This window comes from Anticarsia gemmatalis, chromosome 24 (genome assembly GCF_050436995.1).
Source record: "Anticarsia gemmatalis isolate Benzon Research Colony breed Stoneville strain chromosome 24, ilAntGemm2 primary, whole genome shotgun sequence".
Lineage (NCBI taxonomy): Eukaryota > Metazoa > Arthropoda > Insecta > Lepidoptera > Erebidae > Anticarsia > Anticarsia gemmatalis.
In genome coordinates, this window is record NC_134768.1 from 9,085,079 (window position 1) to 9,107,721 (window position 22,643).

Below are 22,643 nucleotides of genomic sequence, written 5' to 3' on the forward strand. Positions count from 1 at the left end.
TTCTTTTAGATGAAATTTCCCCGCGACGATGAAACGACGACCTCTTGATGTTGTACGCAAGTACGCACTTGAAGCTTGGTTAATTAGATCTCATTAAAATTATATTGTGGTTCCTCTCTTAAAGGTATATTCTATAGGTAGATTGTTTTGTCGTTGGGAATAAAGAAGAGGTCGCAAGCAGGGTAGATAGAAACGGTTGTTGTATGTTTCATTCAAATATTCTTATATTATACCTACATAATACTATAATCTGCATAATATAATCTACATATATAATAATGAATTGCTGTTCGTTACTAACTAAACTCGTGAACGGCTGGACCGATTCGGCTAATTCTGGTCTTAAATTATTTGTGGAAGTCCAGGGAAGGTGTAAAAGGTGAATAAATGCGAAAATTCGCGGTATTAAATAAAAACAAGAAAGCGTGAGCTTCAAACTTTTAATATGAAAATGTATGATAATGTTTTACTTTCCTTTACTTCAAACCCTCTGAATCGATATTATTAGTAATTTTGATCGTTAGTAATTGAATACTCAAAAGAATTAGCTTTAGTTTTTGAAAATTTTAAGGTAAGAAAGTTTTTAAAACCTACCTTATCCAAACATAAATCGCTCAAACTCCCTAATCGGCTACCCATTTAAAAGCTGACCTCATCACAAATAGCTTAACGTCATAATGCAGCTTAAGCAACAATTTATATCACCTGTGCACTTGCAATAAGCGTCATTTTCTTCTCTAATAAACTTGAGACTCATCAAATGAAAGCTTGTTACAAAGTAAGTGGAACTTAGTCGTGAACTTATAATGACGTAATAAAATATACTTGGGTAACTTTATAAAAATGTCATTAACACGATTAATGTTCAAACGTTTCAGTTTTACTTGAATGAGAAAGTTTTTACTTACTTTCTTCATTAGTGTTCATTGTGAGTTGATGTTTTAGTTTATGACAGGTTTTGGTATGTTAAATATGTGTTCGTCGTATAATTTGAATGTATCTCCCATGAAATTATTTTTTTTGTTTCTTAAATACGTTACAGTACATGACAGATATTAGTAGTATATTATGATAGGTATCATATAATTTTATCTGTTTGGATATAACAACAAGCATTATTTACGATCACTAGCCCCTAGTTTGCGATGTTTAGTACCATCAGGCAAAACCATTTTATACGGGACTTTATCGAAACGCAAGAAAAAAGAATCCTTTCATTAAGTTTGACTAAAATAAAGCTATGAAATGTTTGTGTACATACGTGTCAATGCTTGATTTTGAAGATTTAATATGCATACATACAAATAATATGGAAGATCCATATCATTATGTTTAATCTTGCTAACAAGTACTAGCATAATATTATTCACGATTTGTACTTCAATGTACAGACACGTTCTCCATATTGTTCGAAAGACGAAACGCACGGATTTTATCTTTATTTGTATAGCTCTTCATACAAGAGTGTTCAATTGTTTGAATTTTGTCGTACGCCCCTTGTACGGAATCTGAAAGTCATTTACTTTGTGAATATGTAAGAAGAGTAGCTATATACCGATTATATTTGTATATATAAGTATTCTCAAACAATAAATTGGTATCTTTTAAGTTATTGTGTTATGGATTAAGTACTCGATTTTTAGCTAGCAAGTTAACTCCCTGAGTGTTGCCACACCAAAAATATGATTATATTTTGGTGTTGTTCATATTAGTGTCCGAATATCGCTTCCTAAGTTATTTTGTTAATAACAGATACTTACATGATGAACTAAATTTATTAAAAGAAGAAGACAATAAATTGAATTAGTTTGGATTAAATCTGTCTTTTCTTTATTATATTTTCTGGCACATCCCTTCCCTCTTCTATTCAACTATTTTTTAGTTTTGTTCCATTTTCTACCATACCAATACGAGTTCTAATCTTGTAACAAAACGGAAACTAAATCTCTACGAACTCTCCCTCTTACAGCTCAAGCCTAACTTATAATAATGTACTCAATTTCCTCCTGATAAACGGACTCAATACTATGTAAAGTGACTGAGAATTAGAAAATAATGTGGTTACCAAAACGATTTGTATTCTGAAGCTGAACTCCTACAAAATCAAAGTTTATTTTGTTTGGGGTCGTGTTACGTGACGTAAGACTTCTTTATTTTTATGTGAGCTCCTCATATTTTATAAATAGGTATATCAATGTCCAGAAAATTTTGGTGTACCATAAAATAATCATATTTTAGGAACGTAGACGAGAATATTTTTTTGATAAATAATTCAAGATTATTTCTTAGTTTTTCTTTCTACGGACTGCAGGATTACCTTTTAAGCATATCCGGGATTGGAACTCCAGACCTTTGCCCTGCTGTTGTATAAGTGAATGCAACTGCTGTGCCGAGATATCGGGTTAGGTGTTAATGCTAAGTTAGTTATGTACACGGACCTGTCAAATATAGGTGTGTAAGGCTCTAGGTTGACTACCTCAACTGCCTCTGTGGCACAAATGCGAAAGTTATTCAGTCTTGATTTAATTCGCTCCTTCTTAATTTTAAGGTAAGGTTAACTGCTGATAAAGGATTCCATAATACTTTTAGTAAATTCAATCTAGAGTAAAGACTGGGTAACAGAAAAGAAAAAAAAAATTGTTAGCAAACAAATCACAGTTGTCATGAATAAATCTCAGTAATTCATCTTTCCTCTTATTCAAGAATATCAAGGAAAATTAAATTAAGGAAATCTCATTTTATCCAGTGGAGAACTTAATACAACATTTTTACAAAACGTAGTGCTTTTTTACATAAATTACGAGGTTTTCTTGCGCTGAGCCTTTTCTTTATGTCACAATTGGACGTTGCCGCGCTGTGCGGTCCGAAGCAGTATTTTTGCAACATTACCTATTATAAAAAGGAAAAATGTGGTGGGTTTGCCACAGAGTAAGTTAAAACAGCCCGTTAATAGTGATATCAAAGAAATTTATAGCTGACTGATTTGTAAGCCATCAGTTTAGTAACTGACTTATGCGGACTGTTTGTAGGTAATCAGAACATTTAAACTTTCGCTTTGCATGTTGATTATATATTAGAATACGGGAATTAACGAAGACGCATTTTGCCTCAGAATGCCTGACGTTGCCTGCAACTAATGTAACCTGCACCAAACCGTCAGGCATTTCCATTTAATGTCCCACTGCTGGGCAAGGATCTCCTCCCGGAATGAGGAGCTATTGCTTTATGTTGTTCGTAAAGTCTTGGCTACGGCTTATTCCCTCTAAAGATATTATTATTATACATTTCTCAACTGCTACTTCTGCTCTGTGCCACATATACCCTTATTATTCTACTGTAATAGCACATAAACAAACACTTTTGTCAAATGTTTCCCTCACAATAACTTTAATACCATGGCCAGGGAGCGTCAACCTTTGCGCCCTTACAGTAATGTCCTAACGTTGGAGAAAATTCGGAATTTTGTAGGAAAAATTGTTGAAATTATTTTTGGTTTGACAAATATGCATATTTTTTGGCGAGGATTTTTAGGAGGTATTTTTTAATCTACAGCGCTTTTAATGGCGTCGGATCATGGATAATAGTTGGGTAAAATAGAGTGATGACAGGGTTTGTTAATATTTTGTCTCTCTATTTGTCTCGATGTAATCTGTCGTGATGGCCGTGTTTATCTAGATATTCATCCATCCCAGACATTTCATAAAAAATATTTTATAATGGTTTTAAAATCAACGGCCGTAACCTTAGAGAATAACACTGGCCAAGCGTAAGTGTAAGTATGAAACCTACAACGCAATTAATCGTAATAGGATAAGAAACAAAAATTCAACTAAGTAAGTACAGAATTTATTTCCATCAATCAATCAATAATTTCCTTAACAACTCATCTAAGTGTCGAAAACTATACAAGAATACTACAAATTTATTGCCAAGCATCGAAAAACCCTCTAAAAGGTGTTTATTCTGTAGCAGAAGCAAGTTTAACACTTTAGAAAGCAATCACTAGGCGATATTCTAATCGACCATGTCGTTGAGCACGGCGAATATTGAATATCCGTTGTACAGCGCCTGCGAAATAAATGAATATCAATTGAGAAATACATTTAATATTTGTTTTTTCTTGAGATAGTACTGCTGTCTTTTTTAAGGTTAACTTTGGTAGGATTTTTACACTATGTCGTATCGTGCGTTCATTTAATAAATGAACATAATTATGTTAAAATAATACATCGAAAGATAAATGAGGAAAAAAATTTATCCTTCGAAAATTGCGATTCCATTATTATTATGTAAATCAGAGTAGATAATTCTTAAAAAATGGACATTCTACGATAGATAACCTACGATTTTAATCTACTCCAAAGAGAAGTGTTATTAAAGTTTGTAGGATTAAAATAACTATTTAGCTGATAAAAGAGTTAGTAGTAGTCTGATTCTATGTTAACAGCAAAAAAATCATTGCAACTCATATTCTTGCAAATTGGTAAAGCATCAATTATACCCAAGAACTTCTCGAAAATAATTTACAAAACAAAAATAATTCCATTACGAAATGTCACTAGCTCTGTCAGCTTTTTTATTTACTTGTGAATACTTTATAAAATGTACACGAATTATTTAAAATAACTACGTAGTGTTGATACCGTTATATCATAACGTTACTGAAAATAATAACAGTCTGATATATTTTAAGCAGCGACGTTACTGCTATGTTACCGATTTTTTGTGAATTACTGTTGCATCGGCTTAAATATTTACAAATTAAATGAAAGCGAAAGTAACTTTTGTGTTTAAGTTGTAACGGTTGTAATCTACAAAACCAGATGTAATATAATTGCACAAATATTATGTTTACACATAATAAAAATATTTTCATTAACTAAAACGATAAGACAACAGTGTAAAATTTGCATTCATATTAAAATTAAAATTATATCGTTATCTGAAAACCGTTTTAAATACCGATATGAAAACGTCATAACCGAAAACATTAAAATTAACGAATCAAAAACCTAAATTTTCTCATTAATGTCCCACTGCCGGGCAAGTGTCTCCTCCAATATTTTTTTACACATGATAATTATATAAAAAATACATAACTGTTTTAATAACTGCTACAGTTATAACACAAAGCCCATGTCTGCGTGAATATTCGTAAGGACACCTCATTAGTTGTGATCGCAATCCGCTTGACTTCCTCTCACCAATTACTGGATGACGGTAGCTTAGTGTTTTATTTTGTTTTTGTATTTCTGTTTGTTTATTTTATGTGCTTCTGGCGTGAAAATGTGATATAAAAAAAGTAAAATTTCTTGATACCTAGCCGGTTGACGGTAGTCGATAGTAGTAGAAAACCTAGCCCGGGACCGGCTTATAACGTGCCATTTGCACGAAAATTCAGTTCCAATACAGGTCATTCATGGAATGACCGCGCCTTGGGTTGCTTTATCCACAGATCGTTCACTGACCAGTAAATAAATATTCCTGGACAACTCACGAAAGACCATCTGATCCCAAACTAAGCAGAGCTTGTACTATGGTGACCTGATAAACGTTCCTAAATATTTCTAAATACATATACATATCATAGATAAATTACACCCAGACATAGAACAAATATTCGAGCTCATCACACAAATATTTGTCCTGGGTGGGAATCGAACCCACGACCTCACGTTTCGCAGTCGGCTCATCACCCACTGAGCCACGGAGGCAGTCAGTGATTGTACAGTACGTAATAAGTGGTGCTTTTGACAATAAATCGTCAAAAATAATGTCAGGAGATAAATGCATTAGCACGAGAAATGCAGCATAAATTCTATATTATTACCTTACTGAAAGTCTGAATAGACATGAGTTCCATTCCACCGGCGCTCAGAGCTAAGGGTCTTTGAGCAGCTCTGATGAGGATCAGCAGGTCTTTCTGCATGTCTAGAGGCCAGGAGGTCCATGGTGCTTCGTAACCTGCCATGGCTATACCTTGACTCTGATGCAAAATTATATTTCTTATATTGTAATCTAAATTGTTTATTCCTTAAGCAATTTTTTAATAGATATTGTAGTTTAATACGCGCAGTTTTTGAGGCACTTGATATATGTCAAATTGTTGACATGTGTAAAATGTTTTTGTATTTAATTGAAATATTTTAAAATGTCAGCAATTCTTTACAATTCTATTTGTCAAATTATTTTTAAGGGAGTTTTCTATCGGTTGCGTAGCAAGATTTTATTAGTAAAAATGTAAAGTATTTTACTTACTTGTATAATCAACTCATTTCCTAGATAGGAATAAATATAAGCATTCAGTAGTGCAAGTCCTAGGTACACCAAAAAACTTACTAGAAGTGTTATATCGGAAACCTGTAAAGCATATTTGATGGAAAATTTAATAGAATATATTTAAAAGGTGTATATTTTAAAAAGAATTCTTACTGACCACAGTCACCATGATAGCATTAAGACACAATTCCACAGTAATCGCCAAGTGCTGTACAAGAAAATATTCTTTAAATATTTGTTCCATCTCTTGGGCGTATCTGAAATAAAAGAATATTTCGATCGGATAAAAATCTATCTAGATCATGCATAAGAATACCCGAGAACACGATAAAGTAGTTTTCACTCACGTATTTACCGTTTTTCATAGTTAGGCTCAAAATATAAGTAGTGTCCCACGTATAATGTCAAAGGTCTTCAAATGAACATGGGGAAACCTTCCACCTATATTAAATCGTTGACAAAAGCGATTCAACCCTCTTACCTCATCAACCGAACGTGTTTCTTGATCGCCTCTCTGAATTTCTTCCTCACTTCAACCGCACCATCTTCAGTATACTTTATATTCCTCATCTTCTTCTGTACATCTACCAGCTGATCACACAAATAAATGATCAAGCAGCACACAAGGCCTTGCATAGCGAAAGCCCTGAATAACCCAGGAAGGAAAAGTGCTGCAAGAATTTGGGCCGAAAGTATCAATTTCATTCGGTCTTCTAAAGGATCAAAAGGCATCCATGCTTCTATTGACATCTCTCCTTCAAAGATTGCCACCAGACTGAATACACTGATCAGTACTACTGAGATCCCTGTTATCGTAATTGTACCTTTATACATAAGTTGCTTTCTTTCTTCGGTCACTACGTCACCAGAATTTTTGATCTCTTCTATGAGTTCTTTCAATTTGTCTCTTTTGTAAACAAATGGTACCGTTTTAAAGAAAAAATTGTAGGCTACCAGAGTTTTGTCCAGATTTGTTAGAAAGGCTGTCAGGTCGTCTCTGTTCTCATAAAGTCCGATACCTGTTATTATGAACAATAAAACGGTAAATACATGGAGAGTGGTTTCGTAACCTTTGTAAAAAAATCTTTGGGTTTCGTTAAGGTCTTCTTCTGGCCAAAGCCCGACAATAAACAGATATTTGAGATTAAAATCAAAGAAGCCATCGCCGAAGGTATAAAAACGGGCTAATACGGAGACCGCCATTTTGAAAATGATATAATTTGTTAGTACTGCCGGTAGTAAAGGCGTAGACATATTGGTTAGATTTTCCTAATCCCGCGTTGCATGCATTTTCTAAAAAAGCTAAATTTTAGGACTTAAAATTATAATTTCTCTGAAACGTAGTCCTAATTTAAGTTGTGTGTAGGAATGTGGCGGCAGCAGTCTACACCACATACGTATATCGTTTTGGCAACCGTATGTGTAACGCTTTATGTAATAGAACATGGAATTAATCCGGACACGCATTTTATCACAGAAAGCGTGAAGTTCCCATAAAGATTTTATAGTTTACACCTAGTCGTGGTCGCAGGCTAACTTTCAGAAAGTATATTGTATTTTGTGTAGAGACGTAAAACCTGCAGCCTGATTTATTTAGTAAAGATCTCTCAGAGAGTGATTGTAGGCGTGTTAGCTTGATTTCTCTTGAGAATACTTATATATACGTACTGAATTGTAGAAGCTGCCAATAGCCTAATTACTTTATAGCCTTTTGTTAGGCGTCTTCAGTATAGATAGAAACTTCTAAAATAATGAAATCTACATTTAATTAAATTATTAATTTACAATTCTATAAATATACTTACCTGCTTATACTACTTTCACTATAGTTGTAGAAAGAAAGAAAACTCAAATACAGTCTGAAACAAATTTACGATGATTTTGATTTAAAACTCTTGCTTTACATATACGCGTCAAATTGCTAACACATCTTCTGTAATCATAGCAAGAGACATTCCTTAGTTTCACCTACTTCCACAAAGACGAGATAAATACTTGATTTTCATAACATGAAATGTATTGTTCCAAGTCTTCATAAATACATTTTCTTCGCACAAACAGAATCGCAAACCGACCATGCAATATACATCCACTCCGCCGAACTAATTCCACTCACACAAAACTTCCCAACAAAGATCATCTCACATTAATTCGGTTACAGAACTCCATGAATAAACTACATTATATTAACAACTATTGTATCTAGGGTTACCAGTACCTCGATTCTCTACCACTATCGACTACCGACAACCGGCTTGGCATCGAGATTGTATGAAAATCTGATAAGCGCCTCTAACGGGCGTCGTAGGAACTATTTTGGAAGTACATTCTAAATGTCAAATTTCGATAGCTAGCCGGTTGTCGGTAGTCGATAGTGGTAGAGAATCGAGGTACAGATTATACAGAATTGCGCTTCTGATCATTATCTTTATAACCTGGACATATTTGAGGCCACAAACCGATTTTCCTGGACATTTAACCGCATTTAAATTTTTTTTTCGCAATAACCGTAGCGTCGCGTGTGGTGGTTCGAATCCCACCCGGGACAAAACTTTATGTAATGAGCACGAGTATCGTTCTGAACCTCGTCCTCTATTTGTCTATATTAGTATGAATTTAGAAGTATATAAGTATGTTTATCAGTTATTTGGTTACCATAATGCAAGTTCTGTTTAGTTTGGAATCAAATGACCGTGCTTGTGTTGTCCAATAATATTTATATTTATTTATTTTTGGGACCACGAACGAAATCAGAATATCAAAATTTAGGTCTCCAGCTTAGTTCAACTTTTGTAAAAAACTAGTATGTTTTTCATTCCGGGATAGGAAAGTTAAATTGCTCGCAGAATTCCGGGACAATCCCGGAAATCCCGGGCATCTGGGAACCCTAATTGTATCTCGTATTACCTACTAACTTACTGAAATACATCCCTGGTACGTGTTTGAAACTACTTCGACAAACAGGTCTCATATAAATTTGTCTTACTAACTTGTATACACACCCTTATGACAAACTTTGCACAAATTGTGCAACTTTGGACTGCAATATCTTAGATAATAACGGACATTTACCACATCTTGCATCTCGTTCTTACTCTATAGTTGGAAAGAGATAGATGTATAGTTCTTGGAACAAATGATGAATAGGAGGTTAATGTCATAAGTATTGAACAATCGGCTAAGTTTCAAGTTGAAGGCTAGTTTCTTGGGTTTGTTTGTAATTGATGTATTTATTATTGAAGGGCACTTTTAGTAAAGGTCAGGTGATTGAGGATGTCGATAGCAGCTGTTTCTACTTGTTGTATTATTGTATAATTAATAGTAATTGGAAATAGACGTTTTAGGCAGAACTTACATATTAGTGTGCTTGAATTTAGGAATACGGACAACTAGTTTGAACGTGGGATTAGATCGTCGGCTATAATTATAATTACATTACATGGTCATATATCTCATTAAAATAGTTATAACACGAATAATTAAAAGTACTTTAAGAGGATTCCATATCAACAATTAAAGAGTTTCGAGTATATAAGTAGCTTTCGAATTATATTGCCCAATTAATCAAAATCCTTACTTAGCTTCTTAACTTTTGTCAAGTTATTTATAGTGCTAATTTGTCGGTACGCGGCTAATACTCGTACAACAGTACGAAATCCTAACCAGCTTTCAAACCATACTAGTAAAACTATAACGTTTCCTTTCTCTTCAAACAAAGAAAAAACAAAAAACATATTTCCAAAAATAATCTTCCATCAAAAAAACACTATTTACTACAACACACAAACCTATTTTTAGTTCTCCCACCCCCCACTTTTCTCTAAAACACGACTGAACGATCCTTGACGAGTACTTCACATCGGTTCATAGCAACAAACCTCGGGCCGTCAATATGTGGACTGCGGTAGAAGAAATGCATCGTCACTCTAAAAGCTTAGAGTGCTTTCCGAGCTACTTATATTGAGAATGTAGTAAAAGTTCCCTTACTTGTGGTTCTCGAGTCGATTTGAAAGTCAGGATTAAGGATTATCAAAACTATTCTTAGGTTAATAGCAATACGTTCCAAAATTAATATTTGTTTTGCAAAAACAAATTTACAATATTGAAGCAATACGTTCCGAAATTAATATTTGTTCGCAGAACGAAAAATTAACAATATTGAGACCTCGCTCAATTCTAAATCGCACTAAAATTCATTCTATATTTTATTTGGTTAATTAAACGTATATTGTAGCTTGAGAAAACCCTGATAATGACTCAGAATTGAGTGAGATGAGAGTTTAGGAATTAGTGGTATCTTCAAAATTTCTTAAAGAAAAATATCTTTAAATTTCGACGTGGCATTACGTTATAGGTGAGGAAGGTGAGGATATAAGGTAAGTAAGGAGTAATTTAAAAGAAACTCCGTAAATATTCAAAGTTAATTGCAATACCGTAAGCACAGGCTACTTAATTACAACTGGCTTTACTAAAACTTGATTAACAGAACAGCCTCCCAAAACAGAACCTATTCAGCAAAATAAATGAATCTCGCTATGTCAATGACATCTAAAAAGAAAAAAAAACCTTCAAATCGTTCAGTAAATAGGTCAGAGGGGAAAAATCTTATTGTAGACGACTAATTAACTTTCAGGGATCGAGCCTGCGCCGGCTTGCAGATAAAGAAGGCCTATTTGTTTTGTTGTATGGCTTTTTATAAGCCTTCCGCGATTTGAGAAGTAATTTAATGATCATTAATTAGAATTTAATGTGGGTACTGATTTTTTATTTACAACTGTTTGGGTCTAAATGCGGAGCACGCAATGTAGTTATGATGCCTAAGACTGTATGTTTTCGAAATGGCAATTTTCCAGAAAAGTATGTGTCTCTGCGGCTTATCCTAAGACTATGCTTTTGTTGGGACAGTCAAAATTATAAGTTAAATTAAACGGCCAAAGTTCCTAATTTATTACCAGTTGAAAAGGTGCTGTACTTTCGTATCTAACTAGCTAAACATAACCTGTAGGTGTAGGACAAAAGCGTTTTAAAATTCTATTCGTTGATTTTAAAGCGAGAACCAATAGTATAATCGTTGGAACATATGCAATTTGTCTATTGTCATGTTATTTGTAAGACCCCGAAGTTTAATGCACTGGATTTATGAGAGAACTATCGAAATATAAAAAGTCTTTTTATTCTGTTTTATCGTCTGATTAATTGTTAACCTAGCGTCAAAGTTGTTCAAGCCTGAAATACCTTTGAAATGGCTTAACGACTGACATCTTGACATTTAAAAAGAGCAAGCCGTGAGTTTCTTGCCGTTTCTTCTCGCGAGCAACAGCTTTTCCGAAACGGTGGTAAATAAAAAATATTTTGACGATTTCAAATACTTGTTAAAGTTTATGAAATAAAGAATATTTGACTTTGACTTTGACTTAATTGACAACAGCCAGGACCGAATTTTTTTGCTTTCCGAGGCACGGAGATGCTAAGTTCAAATACCACTGTGCGGTCACCGATCAATAGAATGACCGGGCCAAGCGTTGCTTAACCTACTGATCGTTTACCGAGTGGTAATCGCAATGCAAGTTGTAAAGCGGCTCTTAAGCTAAAGAATCTAGGATTTAGGTCACGTTTCTAGAACTATGCCAGCTTAAACTTATTACTTGAAATTAATGTCTGGAAGTTAACAACTTAGATACTGTTTAGACTATAATACAACCTTGGTATATAATATCTTAGTCTTGTCAACTATGTTTTGGCTAGAGCGTTTCAATACTTTGACTCTAAATCCAGGAATACATCGCGGGACAAATATGTAGTGAGCGACGTTGCGGGACTTCGCCTGACATACGTTCACTTGCCTCTAAAATCTCAATAGATTTCTCAAGCAAAATGGCCGTACAGCAAAAGCGAAAACCCGTTTGGCTCGGTATGTTGTCCTTACATTTCGTGATAATTGTAACTTTTGGCTTCAGCTAGGCTTTACCTACTTTAAAAACAAACAAATAAATATCAATTGACAGCTCACAAACGGTCATCTGTAGTACGATGATCTACAATTGGAACCATCGAGTATCGGGAGCTTGACATTTAAAATGCACTGCGAAAATAGTTTCTACCACATTCGCTAGAGGCGCTGAACCGAATGTCATACAAAATTTTTGACAGCTAGCCGGTTGTCGGTAGTCGATAGTGGTAGAGAATTGCGGTACTGATTCTGAACTAAACAGAGCTTGGTAACCAGATAACTGATATACTTATATGCTTCTTCATACATACATACTTAAAAAATACTTACTTACTTATAGACAAAATTACAACCAGACTCAGAACAGATACAAAATTTAAAATCCCTTATTGTTCCTTTTCACACTTCCATACATATAAAACATACTAAAATTATATCACTGCTCAATGAAATCGCTGATTCAATAGTTAAAAATTTTATCTTTATAGGAATTTCCGCTCTATATTATGTAGGTAACAGGTGTAATAAACAACAAGTCACAAATCATTTTATCTGAAATCGTTTAATCTATTATCATTAATTGTTCAGTTAATCTTTTCGGTGTCTATTACTTATCTTCAGTAGCATTAATTATCTTTATTTATCTGTCCTCACTCACAAACGGAAACTCATTATAAACGCATAGTTTGAGACGTGCTGTTTTTCTATTTAATTGATTATTACAAGTCATCGCACAAATTTGCAGGATGTGTTGCAGGACAGTTCGTTAACAAAATGAAACACATAATTTGCTACTTGCAAAGATATTTATCAAATCAGAGTCAAAATTAAGCGTTAGATATAATCCAGTCGATGTATCGTGAGACCCTCATGCTGACTGAGGGATCAGCTGCGGCACCGCAAGTGCCACCGAAGGAGAGCACGGATATGATGACGTTGTTATGATAGAGAGGGCCGCCAGAGTCCCCGCTGCACTGGCCCGCGCCGTCCGAGCGAGGAGCCGCGCAAATCGTGTTGTCGTTGACGGCGGTGCCGTACCGTTCAGCGCATTGTGCCTGCGACAGTGTCCACAACTGGACGTGGCGAAGCTGCTCCGACAAAGGTTGATCCGGCTGATTGAAAAAAAAAATGTTCACTTGAGATACTTAGCGAAATAACTAGCGGTTGTTTTATTTTTTTGCAGTCGTATGGTCAAGATATTGCAGTAAATAGAGATACTGATGTAGTTTAAAGCAGCATTTAGCCTGGACGCTCAATGGCGCGCATCTGTGCTTTAGAGGGGACGGAAAAAGGACCTGCAGCTTGATTCTCTACTACTATTGACTGCCAACAATCAGCTAACTATCGAGAAATTTTGCACGAAAATCTGAGCAGCGGCAGCGCCTCTAACGGGCGTCGAAGGAACTATTTTGGCAGTACATTTTGAATATCAAACTTTCGATACGCGACTGTACCTACCGTCAGTCGTTGTCAAGAAATAACACTTGCTATGTAAGAAAGAATTTCAACGATTTGAACAACTTAGACAGGAGGTTGATCGCTAACCAAAAGATAAATAAGTGAAATGTCAGACTTACTCCAGTCCTGCCCCAGCCAGTAGCCCAAACGGCCGTACTGTCAGGCACATTGTAATTGGCTCCAGCCAAGGAGCCAGCTTGAACGGCATTGTTGAAACTAATGAAACTACTAGTGTGAAGAATGGCGACGTCATTCTGAACTAGAAAGTACTGAGGATGAATGATAGCCCTGGAGAGAGTGTGAACTACACCGCCGCTGTTGGCCCACGTAGATCCCAGACGAACACGGCTTCTTTGCAAAATGTTTCCTCTACTAAAATATAAAATATAGGTCACGCATTAACAAAGTTCGAGGATCAACTTATGATAGTTGATGAAAAAATTAAACTTGAAAGTCTGCAGCCTGATTTTCTGCTACATGCACGTTAAATTGTGGGTCCCGTCTGTCATTTTTAAATATCTTTGACAGTCGTTAACAGTAGTCAGACGCTTGAAAGTCAGACAACCAGTCTTACCGAAAGGTATCGTGTTATAACCCAAGTAATTGGGTTGTGGAGGTCAGATAGGCAGTCGCTCCATGTAAAATGCTGATATTCAGCTGCATCCAGTGAGACTGGTAACGGACTCCAACATAGTTTGGAAGAACTACTAGGATGATGAAGCAAATTTTATTATGTTAGAAGGATACCGGTACATAATAGTGGCTGACTTACTGGAAACAGTGAGCTGCAGTAAGAATAGCTCGGTTATTAATGATGGTTCCTCCACAGTCTTGTCTGAAGTTCACCAGATCGTCAGACGTCAATATCGCGGCCATGGACGGGTAACTGTTGATAGTGGTCACCGAGCCACCTGTGATCCTCAAAGTGCTGGCATTTGCACCTGCATATCCAATTAAAAATAGTACATAAACGGAGGCAGTAAATGAACTACACTGTGCATTGACTGCCTCCGTGGCGCTGTGGTCACCATGGCGCAACCATTGCGCCGGGAGGTTAGGTTCTCCCACGGAACAATTATTTGTTTGATCCATAAATAGTTGTTTCGGGTCTGGTTGTACTTTGTGTCCGTTGTTGGTATGCTTATAAAAGTCCCCGGGACACAAGAGCAACTCTTAACACGGGAACTGACACGATCGGTGTGAGGTACTCTCCGAGACCAACGGCTTTACGTACTCTACGAGACACAGAGGTCTGCAATCTCTACTTCTTAGTTTCAACAAATAAATCTTGAAAACTTAGTAATCAATTTTAGCCCGCCCCGAAATTCTAACCTGATTGCACATCGCAACAAACCCGACTCTATCCTAGTTACGTTTCCATCACCTGCAGATCACTCTTGTTTGTTATGCAGTTGCTTGCTGCTATATTTAGAAACCATGAATACTGTGCGATTTTGACGCTTCGGGAACAAAAAAATGGATCTTCTTGGATGCGGATAGGCTACTACCGATGGGGAGCAAAGCAAAACTGTTAAGTTTTGCTTTACCCCCAACGTCTAAAGAAGCAAAGCAGGGGTGACACAAAGATTTAACAGTAGTCGAAGTGTCAGCCGGCTATTAGCTGGCATCCCAACCCCTCAGATAAGAAGAGATGCTGCTATATTCAGACACACAAATAAGTTTGGCGCGTTCTATATAGTGTTTTACGTATACCTGTGACGGCTGCAAGTACCACCAACACGTTGAAGAGTGTAACACCTCCCATGATGCACTCACTAAGATACAATAATACTAACAAAGTAATCATCAGTCATACTTCAACGTTTTATACGAACCGTATCAATGAAGGATTAAGAAGATTGAAACATGATTGAAGGGATTAAGCCGTAAATTATACTAAAATACAGGAAATATTTAGGTAGATTCCTAATTATTTGTTTTTAACAAATATTTCAAAAGATTGTGCAATTTGTTTCACACGTTAATGAAGTCGATGAGTTAGTAATAAGAGTAATAAAACATCTGTTTATGTCATTGCATTGGCAAAACTCGTTAAACTAGATTATGCCGGTTGCAGATCTCAGATATAAAAAAATCTCATCACACTAAGTGTCCAGCGATGTCTGACGACATTGCACCATTTTGCAGCATGTGGGTATGTGGCATAAAAAACGTTAACAAAATAAAACACATAAGTTTCTTCTTGCATAGATGTTTATCAAATCCAGTATCAAAATTAAGCGTTAGATCTTATCCAGTTGATGTATCGTGAGACCCTCATGCTGACTGAGGGATCAGCTGCGGCACCGCATGTACTACCGAAGGAGAGCACGGATATGATGACGTTGGTATGATAGAGAGGGCCGCCAGAGTCCCCGCTGCACTGGCCCACGCCGTCCGAGCGAGGAGCCGCGCAAATCGTGTTGTCGTTGACAGCGCTGCCGTATCGTTCAGCGCATTGTGCCTGCGACAGTGTCCACAACTGCACGTGACGAAGCTGCTCCGACAATGGTTGATCTGGCTGTTTAAAAAAAGTTCACATGACACAAGAAATAACTAGCGGTTGTTTTATTTTTTGCAGCCGTATGGTCAAGATGTTGCAGTAAATAGAGAAACTGATACCTAGTTTAAAGCAGCATTTAGCCTGGGCGCTCAATGGCGTGCATCTGTGCTTTAGAGGGGACGGAAAAAGGACCTGCAGCTTGATTCTCTACTACTATTGACTGCCAACAACCGGCCAACTATCGAAAAATTTCGCACGGAAAAAACAGCGCCTCTAACGGGCGTCAGCAGTTCATTTTATATGTCAAACTTTCGATACTCGACTGTACCTACAGAATGTTGTTGTAAAGAAATAACACTTACTATATAAGAAAGAATTTGGACGATTTGAACAACTTAGACAGTAGGTTGTTCGCTAACCAAAAGATAAAAATAAATGAAATGTCAGACTTACTCCAGTCCTGCCCCAGCCAGTAGCCCAAACGGCTGTGTTGTCAGCCACATTGTAATTGGCTCCAGCCAAGGAACCAGCTCGAACGGCATTGTTGAAACTGATGAAACTACTAGTGTGTAGAATAGCGACGTCATTCTGAACTAGAAAGTACTGAGGATGGATGATAGCTCTGGAGAGAGTGTGCACTACACCGCCGCTGTTGGCCCACGTGGATCCCAGACGAACTCGGCTTCTTTGCAAAATGTTTCCTCTACTAAAATATAAAATATAGGTCACGCATTAACAAAGCTCGAGGATCAACTTATGATAGTTATAAAAAAACTAAACTTGAAAGTCCGCAGCCTGATTTTCTGCTACATGCACGCTAAATTCTGGGTCTCGTCTGTCATTTTCATAGATCTTTGACAGTCGTTAACAGTAGTCAGAAGCTTGAAAGTCTGACAACCACTCTTACCGAAGGGTATCGTATTATAACCTAAGTAACTGGGTTGTGGAGGACAGGTAAGCAGTCGCTCCATGTAAAATGCTGATATTCAGCTGCATCCAGTGAGACTGGTAACGGACTCCAACATAGTTTGGAAGAACGACTAGGATGATGAAGCAAATTTTATTATGTTAGAAGGATACCGGTACATAATATTGGCTGACTTACTGGAAACAATGAGCTGCAGTAAGAATAGCTCGGTTATTGATAATGGTGCCGCCACAGTCTTGTCTGAAGTTCACCAAATCGTCGGACGTCAATATCGCGGCCATGGACGGGTAGCTGTTGATAGTGGTCACCGAGCCACCCGTGATCCTCAAAGTGCTGGCATTTGCACCTGCATATCCAATTAAAAATAGTACATATTTGATGAACTGAACTGTGCATTGACTGCCTCCGTGACGCTGTGGTTAAGGTCGCCATGCTACAACCATTGCGCCAGAAGGTTTGGTTCCCCCACGGAACAATTATTTGTGCGATCTACAAATAGTTGTTTCGGGTCTGGATGTACTTTGTGTCCGTTGTTGGTATGTTTGTAAAAGTCCCCGCGACACAAGAGCAAGTACACTTAGCGCGGGAACTGACACGACCGGTGTGAGGAGTACCTCACACCGGTCGTGTCGGCTGCCGCTGCAGTTGTCGATCTCGGAGAGTACTCCGAAATCGACAGCTTTACATGCTCTGCGAGACACAGAAGTCTGCCGTCTCTACTTCTTAGTTTCAACAAAGAAATCTTGAAAACTTAGTAATAAATTTTAGCCCGCCCCGAAATTCGAACCTGATTGCACATCGCAACAAATCCGACTCTATCCTAGTTACGTTTCCATCACCTGCAGATCACTCTTGTTTTTTATGCAGTTGCTTGCTGCTATATTTAGAAACCATGAATACTGTGTGATTTTGACGCTTCGGAAACAAAAAAATGGATCTTCTTGGATGCGGATAGGGTACTATCGATGGGGAGCATAACCAAACTGTTAAGTTTTGCTTTAAAAAAGCAAAGTAGGGGGTGACACAGAGGATTAACAGCAGTCGGAGTGTCAGCCGGCTATTAGCTGGCACCCCCACCATTCAGATAAGAAAAGATGCTGCTATATTCAGACACACAAATAAGTGTGGCGCGTTCTATAATTGTGTTTTACGTATACCTGTGACGGTTGCAAATACCACCAACACGGTGAAAAGTGTAACACCTCCCATGATGCACTCACTAAGATACAATGATACTAACAAACTAATCATCAGTCATCCTTCAACGTTTTATACGAACCGTATCAATGAAAGATTAAGAACATACTTAAACATGATTGAAGGGATTAAGCCGTAAATTATACTAAAATAGGAAATACACGGGAAATATTTAGGTAGATTCCTAATTATTTGTTTTTAACAAATATTTCAAAAGATTGTGCAATTTGTTTCACACGTTAATGAAGTCGATAAGTTAGTAATAAGAGTAATAAAACATCTGTTTATGTCATTGCATTGGCAAAACTCGCGAAACTAGATTAAGCCGACTGCAGATCTCAGATATTAAAAATTCTTATCACAATAAGTGTCCAGTGATGTCTGACGGCATCGCACCATTTTGCAGTATGTGGGTATGTGGCATAAAAGTCGTAAACAAAATAAAACACATAATTTGCTTCTTGCATAGATGTTTATGGAATCCAGTATCAAAATTAAGCGTTAGATCTTATCCAGTTGATGTATCGTGAGACCCTCATGCTGACTGAGGGATCAGCTGCGGCACCGCAAGTACTACCGAAGGAGAGCACGGATATGATGACGTTGTTATGATAGAGAGGGCCGCCAGAGTCCCCGCTGCACTGGCCCGCGCCGTTCGAACGAGGAGCCGCGCAAATCATGTTGTCGTTGATCATGCTGCCGTATCGCTGAGCGCATTGTGCCTGGGACAGTATCCACAACTGCACGTGACGAAGCTGCTCCGACCATCCTTGACCCGGCTGGATGAAAAGAAATTTTATTTACATGAGATATATTGGATGTATAGTGTTACATTTTTTGCGTATTTAGGAAAGAACCAGTTGATTGTGTGACCTAGTTGAAAGCAGCTCTTAGCATGGGTACTCAATGATGTTTGATGCTTTGTGATTGTTGAGCTGAGAATCTGCGCTTTGGAGGTCACGCAAAAAGGTTGTTGTCAATTTAATAATTACCGCCATAACGGCTGCTACATTCATGCCGGGCAGAGCTATTACTACCCAGTATTACCACTCAAAAGCTAGAATCGAATGACACCGGCAAGCCGCGTAACCCGAAGGCCAACATTCGAGCATATGACAGCTCTGTGTGACATGTGCCGGCGTCCCTGCCGCCGGCATGTGTATAGCAACCATAAGAACTAATTTGGGCGATTTGAATAACTTAGGCACTAGGTTGATCGCTAACCAAAACATAAATAAATAAACCACTGCCTCTGTGACGCAGCGGTTTAGTTCGCCAGTAAATTATTTTGGGTCTGGTTGTACTTTGTGTCCGATGTTTGTATGTTAGTAAAAGTCCCCGCGATACAAGCGCAATTCTTAGGGCAGGAGTTTTATTTTTAAAAATGCCTCAATACAAATTAAATGATATGTCACACTTACTCCAGTCATGCCCCAGCCAGTAGCCCAAACGGCTGAGTTGGCAGCCACATTGTAATTGGCTCCAGCCAAGGAACCAGCTCGAACGGCATTGTTGAAACTAATGAAACCACTAGTGTGAACAATAGCAATGTCATTCTGAATCAGATTGTACTGAGGATGAATGATAGCCCTGGAGAGAGTGTGTACTACACCACCGCTGTTGGCCCACGTGGATCCCAGACGAACTCGGTTTCTTTGCAAAATGTTTCCGTCCCTAAAATATAAAAAAAATAACGTTTGACGGTCAATTTATGATAGCAGATTAAATAAACTAATGACGTTTTTTAACAAGAAAGTCTATAGCTCAGTAGCTCGATTCTCTACTACTATCGACTACCGACAACCGGCTAGCTATTGAAATTTCGACATCCGTTAGAGGCGCTGATCAGATTTTCATACAAAATTTCTCGGTGACAGGTCGGTTGTCGGTAGACGATAGTAGTAGAGAATCGAGCTACTGTTCTCTACTACTATCGAGTATGGACAAAAAGTACTGATAGCAAGTATCGAAATTTTTTTGTATGAAAATGTGACCAGCGCCCCTGGCAGACGCCGTAACAACTATTTTTGCAGTACATATCCTGTGTATCTACGATTATCTTCGGAAAATGGTTTTATATTTAACAACGTAAAACAAGTTAAGCAACAACGTGTTGTGCGTCGAATGTTAGGCTATACTATAAAGATAGATTCACTGTGCAACTAGTGTGCAAGAGGGCTGAGAGTTGGGTCATCAGTTTGTTTTGTCTTTTTAGAAATTCAAAGCCAAGTTTATACATAATAGGCCCTTTTACACACACAGTCTATCGCGCATGAAACAACAATGCATGAAAGAGCGCGCGTGAAAGGGGAAAGGAAAGACCACGCGCCGCGCTCATCTGTCAAGCCCGCGAAGAAAATCGCAAGAGAAGACCGCGCTTCATTCCCGCGCGTAATCCTGTAGGCTCCTAAGAACGTGCGATAGAGTGTGTGTAAAGGCAGCTAACACGTGGCAGACTTACCGAAAACAGTGAGCTGCGGTAAGAATAGCTCGGTTATTGATGATGGTACCGCCACAGTCTTGTCTGAAGTTCACTAGATTGTTGGAGGACAGGATAGCGGCCATGGACGGGTAACTGTTGATAGTGGTCACCGAGCCACCTGCGATCCTCAAAGTGCTAGCATTTGCACCTGCATATTACATTTATAACAAGTATTATTTGATGAACATAATGTACTATTAGATTACATTATAATTTGGCTAAAGCGGTTTGTAGTTTATGTACTCTCCAAAGCACGGAATTCTTCTTCCTCATCTTTCTAACTCCGGGTAATAGAATAAGATTTCTAAAACTCGAAATCATAAATAAATTTTAGACCTGAGAGGCTATCACGTATTTCAGTTGACAACTATTTGAAAGCCACTATGCTGTACATTGTTTTCTCCATTAGATTTTAGGGATTAACATGTTACGTCAAAGCAGATATGTACTGAAAAGTGACCATCAATTTGACGTACACTAGTTGTCAACTGAGATACGTGATAAGCCCGCTGACACGGGATTCAAACTTCTTTCAACCTCTGCACGGCACTGCACTGCAGACCCTTCTTGTTTATTATGCAGTGGCTTGCTATATTCAGACACGCAAAGAAATTTGACGCGTGTTGTCTAGTGTTATATGAACTAGTGGTCGCCCAGTAGTCGAAATTCGACTATAATGAATTTAAATGGTAAGTTACTTAATATAAAAATGTATGACATTCAGTAAGACCTCATTAATAAAACGGTACTCTATGTCTATGTCAGTGCTCTATGTATATAGACAAATGTCAAATTCATGGTAAAGTTTGTAATGTTTTATTTATTGATTGAATGTACTTTATAAGCTTTACTATTAAAAATTTTAGCGTTCTGCATTCCTCCTACACAAACTGTAAGTGTGCCAAATTTCATACTTCTGCGTCGACACGTTTTTCGTAAAAAAGGGATCCTAAGTTTTTGCTTCACGTATTAATATATAGATACCTGAGGCGCATATAGCCAGTTGCGCTCACCGGTCGGTAAACGATCTGTGGGTTAAGCAACCTTTGGCGCGGTTATTCCATAGATGGGTGACCGCATAGAGGTATTTGAGCTGGGCGTCTCCGTGCTTCGGAGGGCACGCAAAAAGTAGGTCCCGGCTGTTGTCTACTAAGATAACAGTCGTTAAGTCATGTCAAAGGCGTCTCGGGCGGCTTGAACAACTTTGACACTAGGTTGACCACTAACCATACGACAAACAAACAATATAGATACCTGTGACAGCTGCAAGTGCCACCAACACAGTGAATAGTGTAACACCTCCCATGATGCACTCACTAAGATACAATGATACTAACAAAGTAATCATTAGCCATCCTTCAACGTTTTATACGAACCATATCAATTAAAGATTATGAACTTACTCAAACATGATTGAAAAGATTAAAATAAGCCGTAATTTATATTAAAGTACTAGAAATATTTATATTCCTAATTAAGTATTTGTTTTTTAACAAATATTTCAAAATATTGCGCAATTTGTGACATCTGTTAATGATATTGGGAAAACCCGGAGAACTAGATTATGCCGGCTGCAGTAGCTCGATTCTCTACCGCTATCGACTACCGACAACCGGCTAGCTATCGAGAAATTTAGTATGAGAATCTGATCAGCGCCTCTAGGGGACGTCGCAGGATCTAGTTTGGCAATACATTTTAAATGTTAAACTTTCGATATTTGACAGTACCGACTGTACAGAATCGGGCTACTGATCCAATTTATTTGAAATTTTTTAAAATTATTGCAAGTTATCGATTTTTTTAACACATTTATTGAGGACAGGCAAAGTTCGCAAGCCGCACTTGG

General features: G+C 37.5%; 4 protein-coding genes across 4 annotated transcripts; all 4 read right to left on the bottom strand.

Moving 5' to 3' along the window:
* Nucleotides 1-4,014: 4,014 nt before the first annotated feature.
* LOC142983537 (putative odorant receptor 65b) lies at nt 4,015-7,488 on the bottom strand. The gene is made up of 5 exons (XM_076130463.1): nt 6,761-7,488; nt 6,437-6,536; nt 6,259-6,360; nt 5,831-5,986; nt 4,015-4,068 (listed from the first exon to the last, which is right to left on the bottom strand). Exons 1-5 carry the CDS (start codon nt 7,480-7,482, stop codon nt 4,015-4,017), a joined length of 1,134 nt encoding a protein of 377 aa, XP_075986578.1. The 5' UTR covers nt 7,483-7,488.
* A 5,334-nt stretch (nt 7,489-12,822) lies between these two features.
* Nucleotides 12,823-15,468, bottom strand: LOC142983594 (trypsin, alkaline B-like). The gene is made up of 4 exons (XM_076130556.1): nt 15,401-15,468; nt 14,460-14,628; nt 13,807-14,059; nt 12,823-13,341 (listed from the first exon to the last, which is right to left on the bottom strand). Exons 1-4 carry the CDS (start codon nt 15,450-15,452, stop codon nt 13,057-13,059), a joined length of 759 nt encoding a protein of 252 aa, XP_075986671.1. The 5' UTR covers nt 15,453-15,468; the 3' UTR covers nt 12,823-13,056.
* A 424-nt stretch (nt 15,469-15,892) lies between these two features.
* LOC142983603 (trypsin, alkaline B-like) lies at nt 15,893-18,476 on the bottom strand. The gene is made up of 4 exons (XM_076130570.1): nt 18,276-18,476; nt 17,296-17,464; nt 16,644-16,896; nt 15,893-16,208 (listed from the first exon to the last, which is right to left on the bottom strand). Exons 1-4 carry the CDS (start codon nt 18,367-18,369, stop codon nt 15,924-15,926), a joined length of 801 nt encoding a protein of 266 aa, XP_075986685.1. The 5' UTR covers nt 18,370-18,476; the 3' UTR covers nt 15,893-15,923.
* A 292-nt stretch (nt 18,477-18,768) lies between these two features.
* On the bottom strand, nt 18,769-22,119 carry LOC142983572 (trypsin CFT-1-like). The gene is made up of 4 exons (XM_076130517.1): nt 22,052-22,119; nt 20,777-20,945; nt 19,737-19,989; nt 18,769-19,094 (listed from the first exon to the last, which is right to left on the bottom strand). Exons 1-4 carry the CDS (start codon nt 22,101-22,103, stop codon nt 18,810-18,812), a joined length of 759 nt encoding a protein of 252 aa, XP_075986632.1. The 5' UTR covers nt 22,104-22,119; the 3' UTR covers nt 18,769-18,809.
* Between the last annotated feature and the right edge of the window lie 524 nt (nt 22,120-22,643).

Excerpts from the sequence above, each read along its gene's own strand:
- LOC142983594 (XM_076130556.1), bottom strand. The coding sequence starts at position 15,452 with ATGGGAGGTGTTACACTCTTCAACGTGTTGGTGGTACTTGCAGCCGTC. Across the intron at positions 14,629-15,400 it reads GGTACTTGCAGCCGTCACAG|GTGCAAATGCCAGCACTTTG; the intron begins GTATACGTAAAA and ends TTGGATATGCAG. Across the intron at positions 14,060-14,459 it reads ACTGCAGCTCACTGTTTCCA|TAGAGGAAACATTTTGCAAA; the intron begins GTAAGTCAGCCA and ends TTTATATTTTAG.
- LOC142983537 (XM_076130463.1), bottom strand. The coding sequence starts at position 7,482 with ATGGCGGTCTCCGTATTAGCCCGTTTTTATACCTTCGGCGATGGCTTC. Across the intron at positions 5,987-6,258 it reads GAAATGAGTTGATTATACAA|AGTCAAGGTATAGCCATGGC; the intron begins GTAAGTAAAATA and ends ATTTTGCATCAG. Across the intron at positions 4,069-5,830 it reads CTATTCAGACTTTCAGTAAG|GCGCTGTACAACGGATATTC; the intron begins GTAATAATATAG and ends TTTATTTCGCAG.
- LOC142983572 (XM_076130517.1), bottom strand. The coding sequence starts at position 22,103 with ATGGGAGGTGTTACACTATTCACTGTGTTGGTGGCACTTGCAGCTGTC. Across the intron at positions 20,946-22,051 it reads GGCACTTGCAGCTGTCACAG|GTGCAAATGCTAGCACTTTG; the intron begins GTATCTATATTG and ends TGTAATATGCAG. Across the intron at positions 19,095-19,736 it reads CTGGCTGGGGCATGACTGGA|CCGGGTCAAGGATGGTCGGA; the intron begins GTAAGTGTGACA and ends CTTTTCATCCAG.
- LOC142983603 (XM_076130570.1), bottom strand. The coding sequence starts at position 18,369 with ATGATTAGTTTGTTAGTATCATTGTATCTTAGTGAGTGCATCATGGGA. Across the intron at positions 16,897-17,295 it reads ACTGCAGCTCATTGTTTCCA|TAGAGGAAACATTTTGCAAA; the intron begins GTAAGTCAGCCA and ends TTTATATTTTAG. Across the intron at positions 16,209-16,643 it reads CTGGCTGGGGCAGGACTGGA|CCAGATCAACCATTGTCGGA; the intron begins GTAAGTCTGACA and ends TTTTTTAAACAG.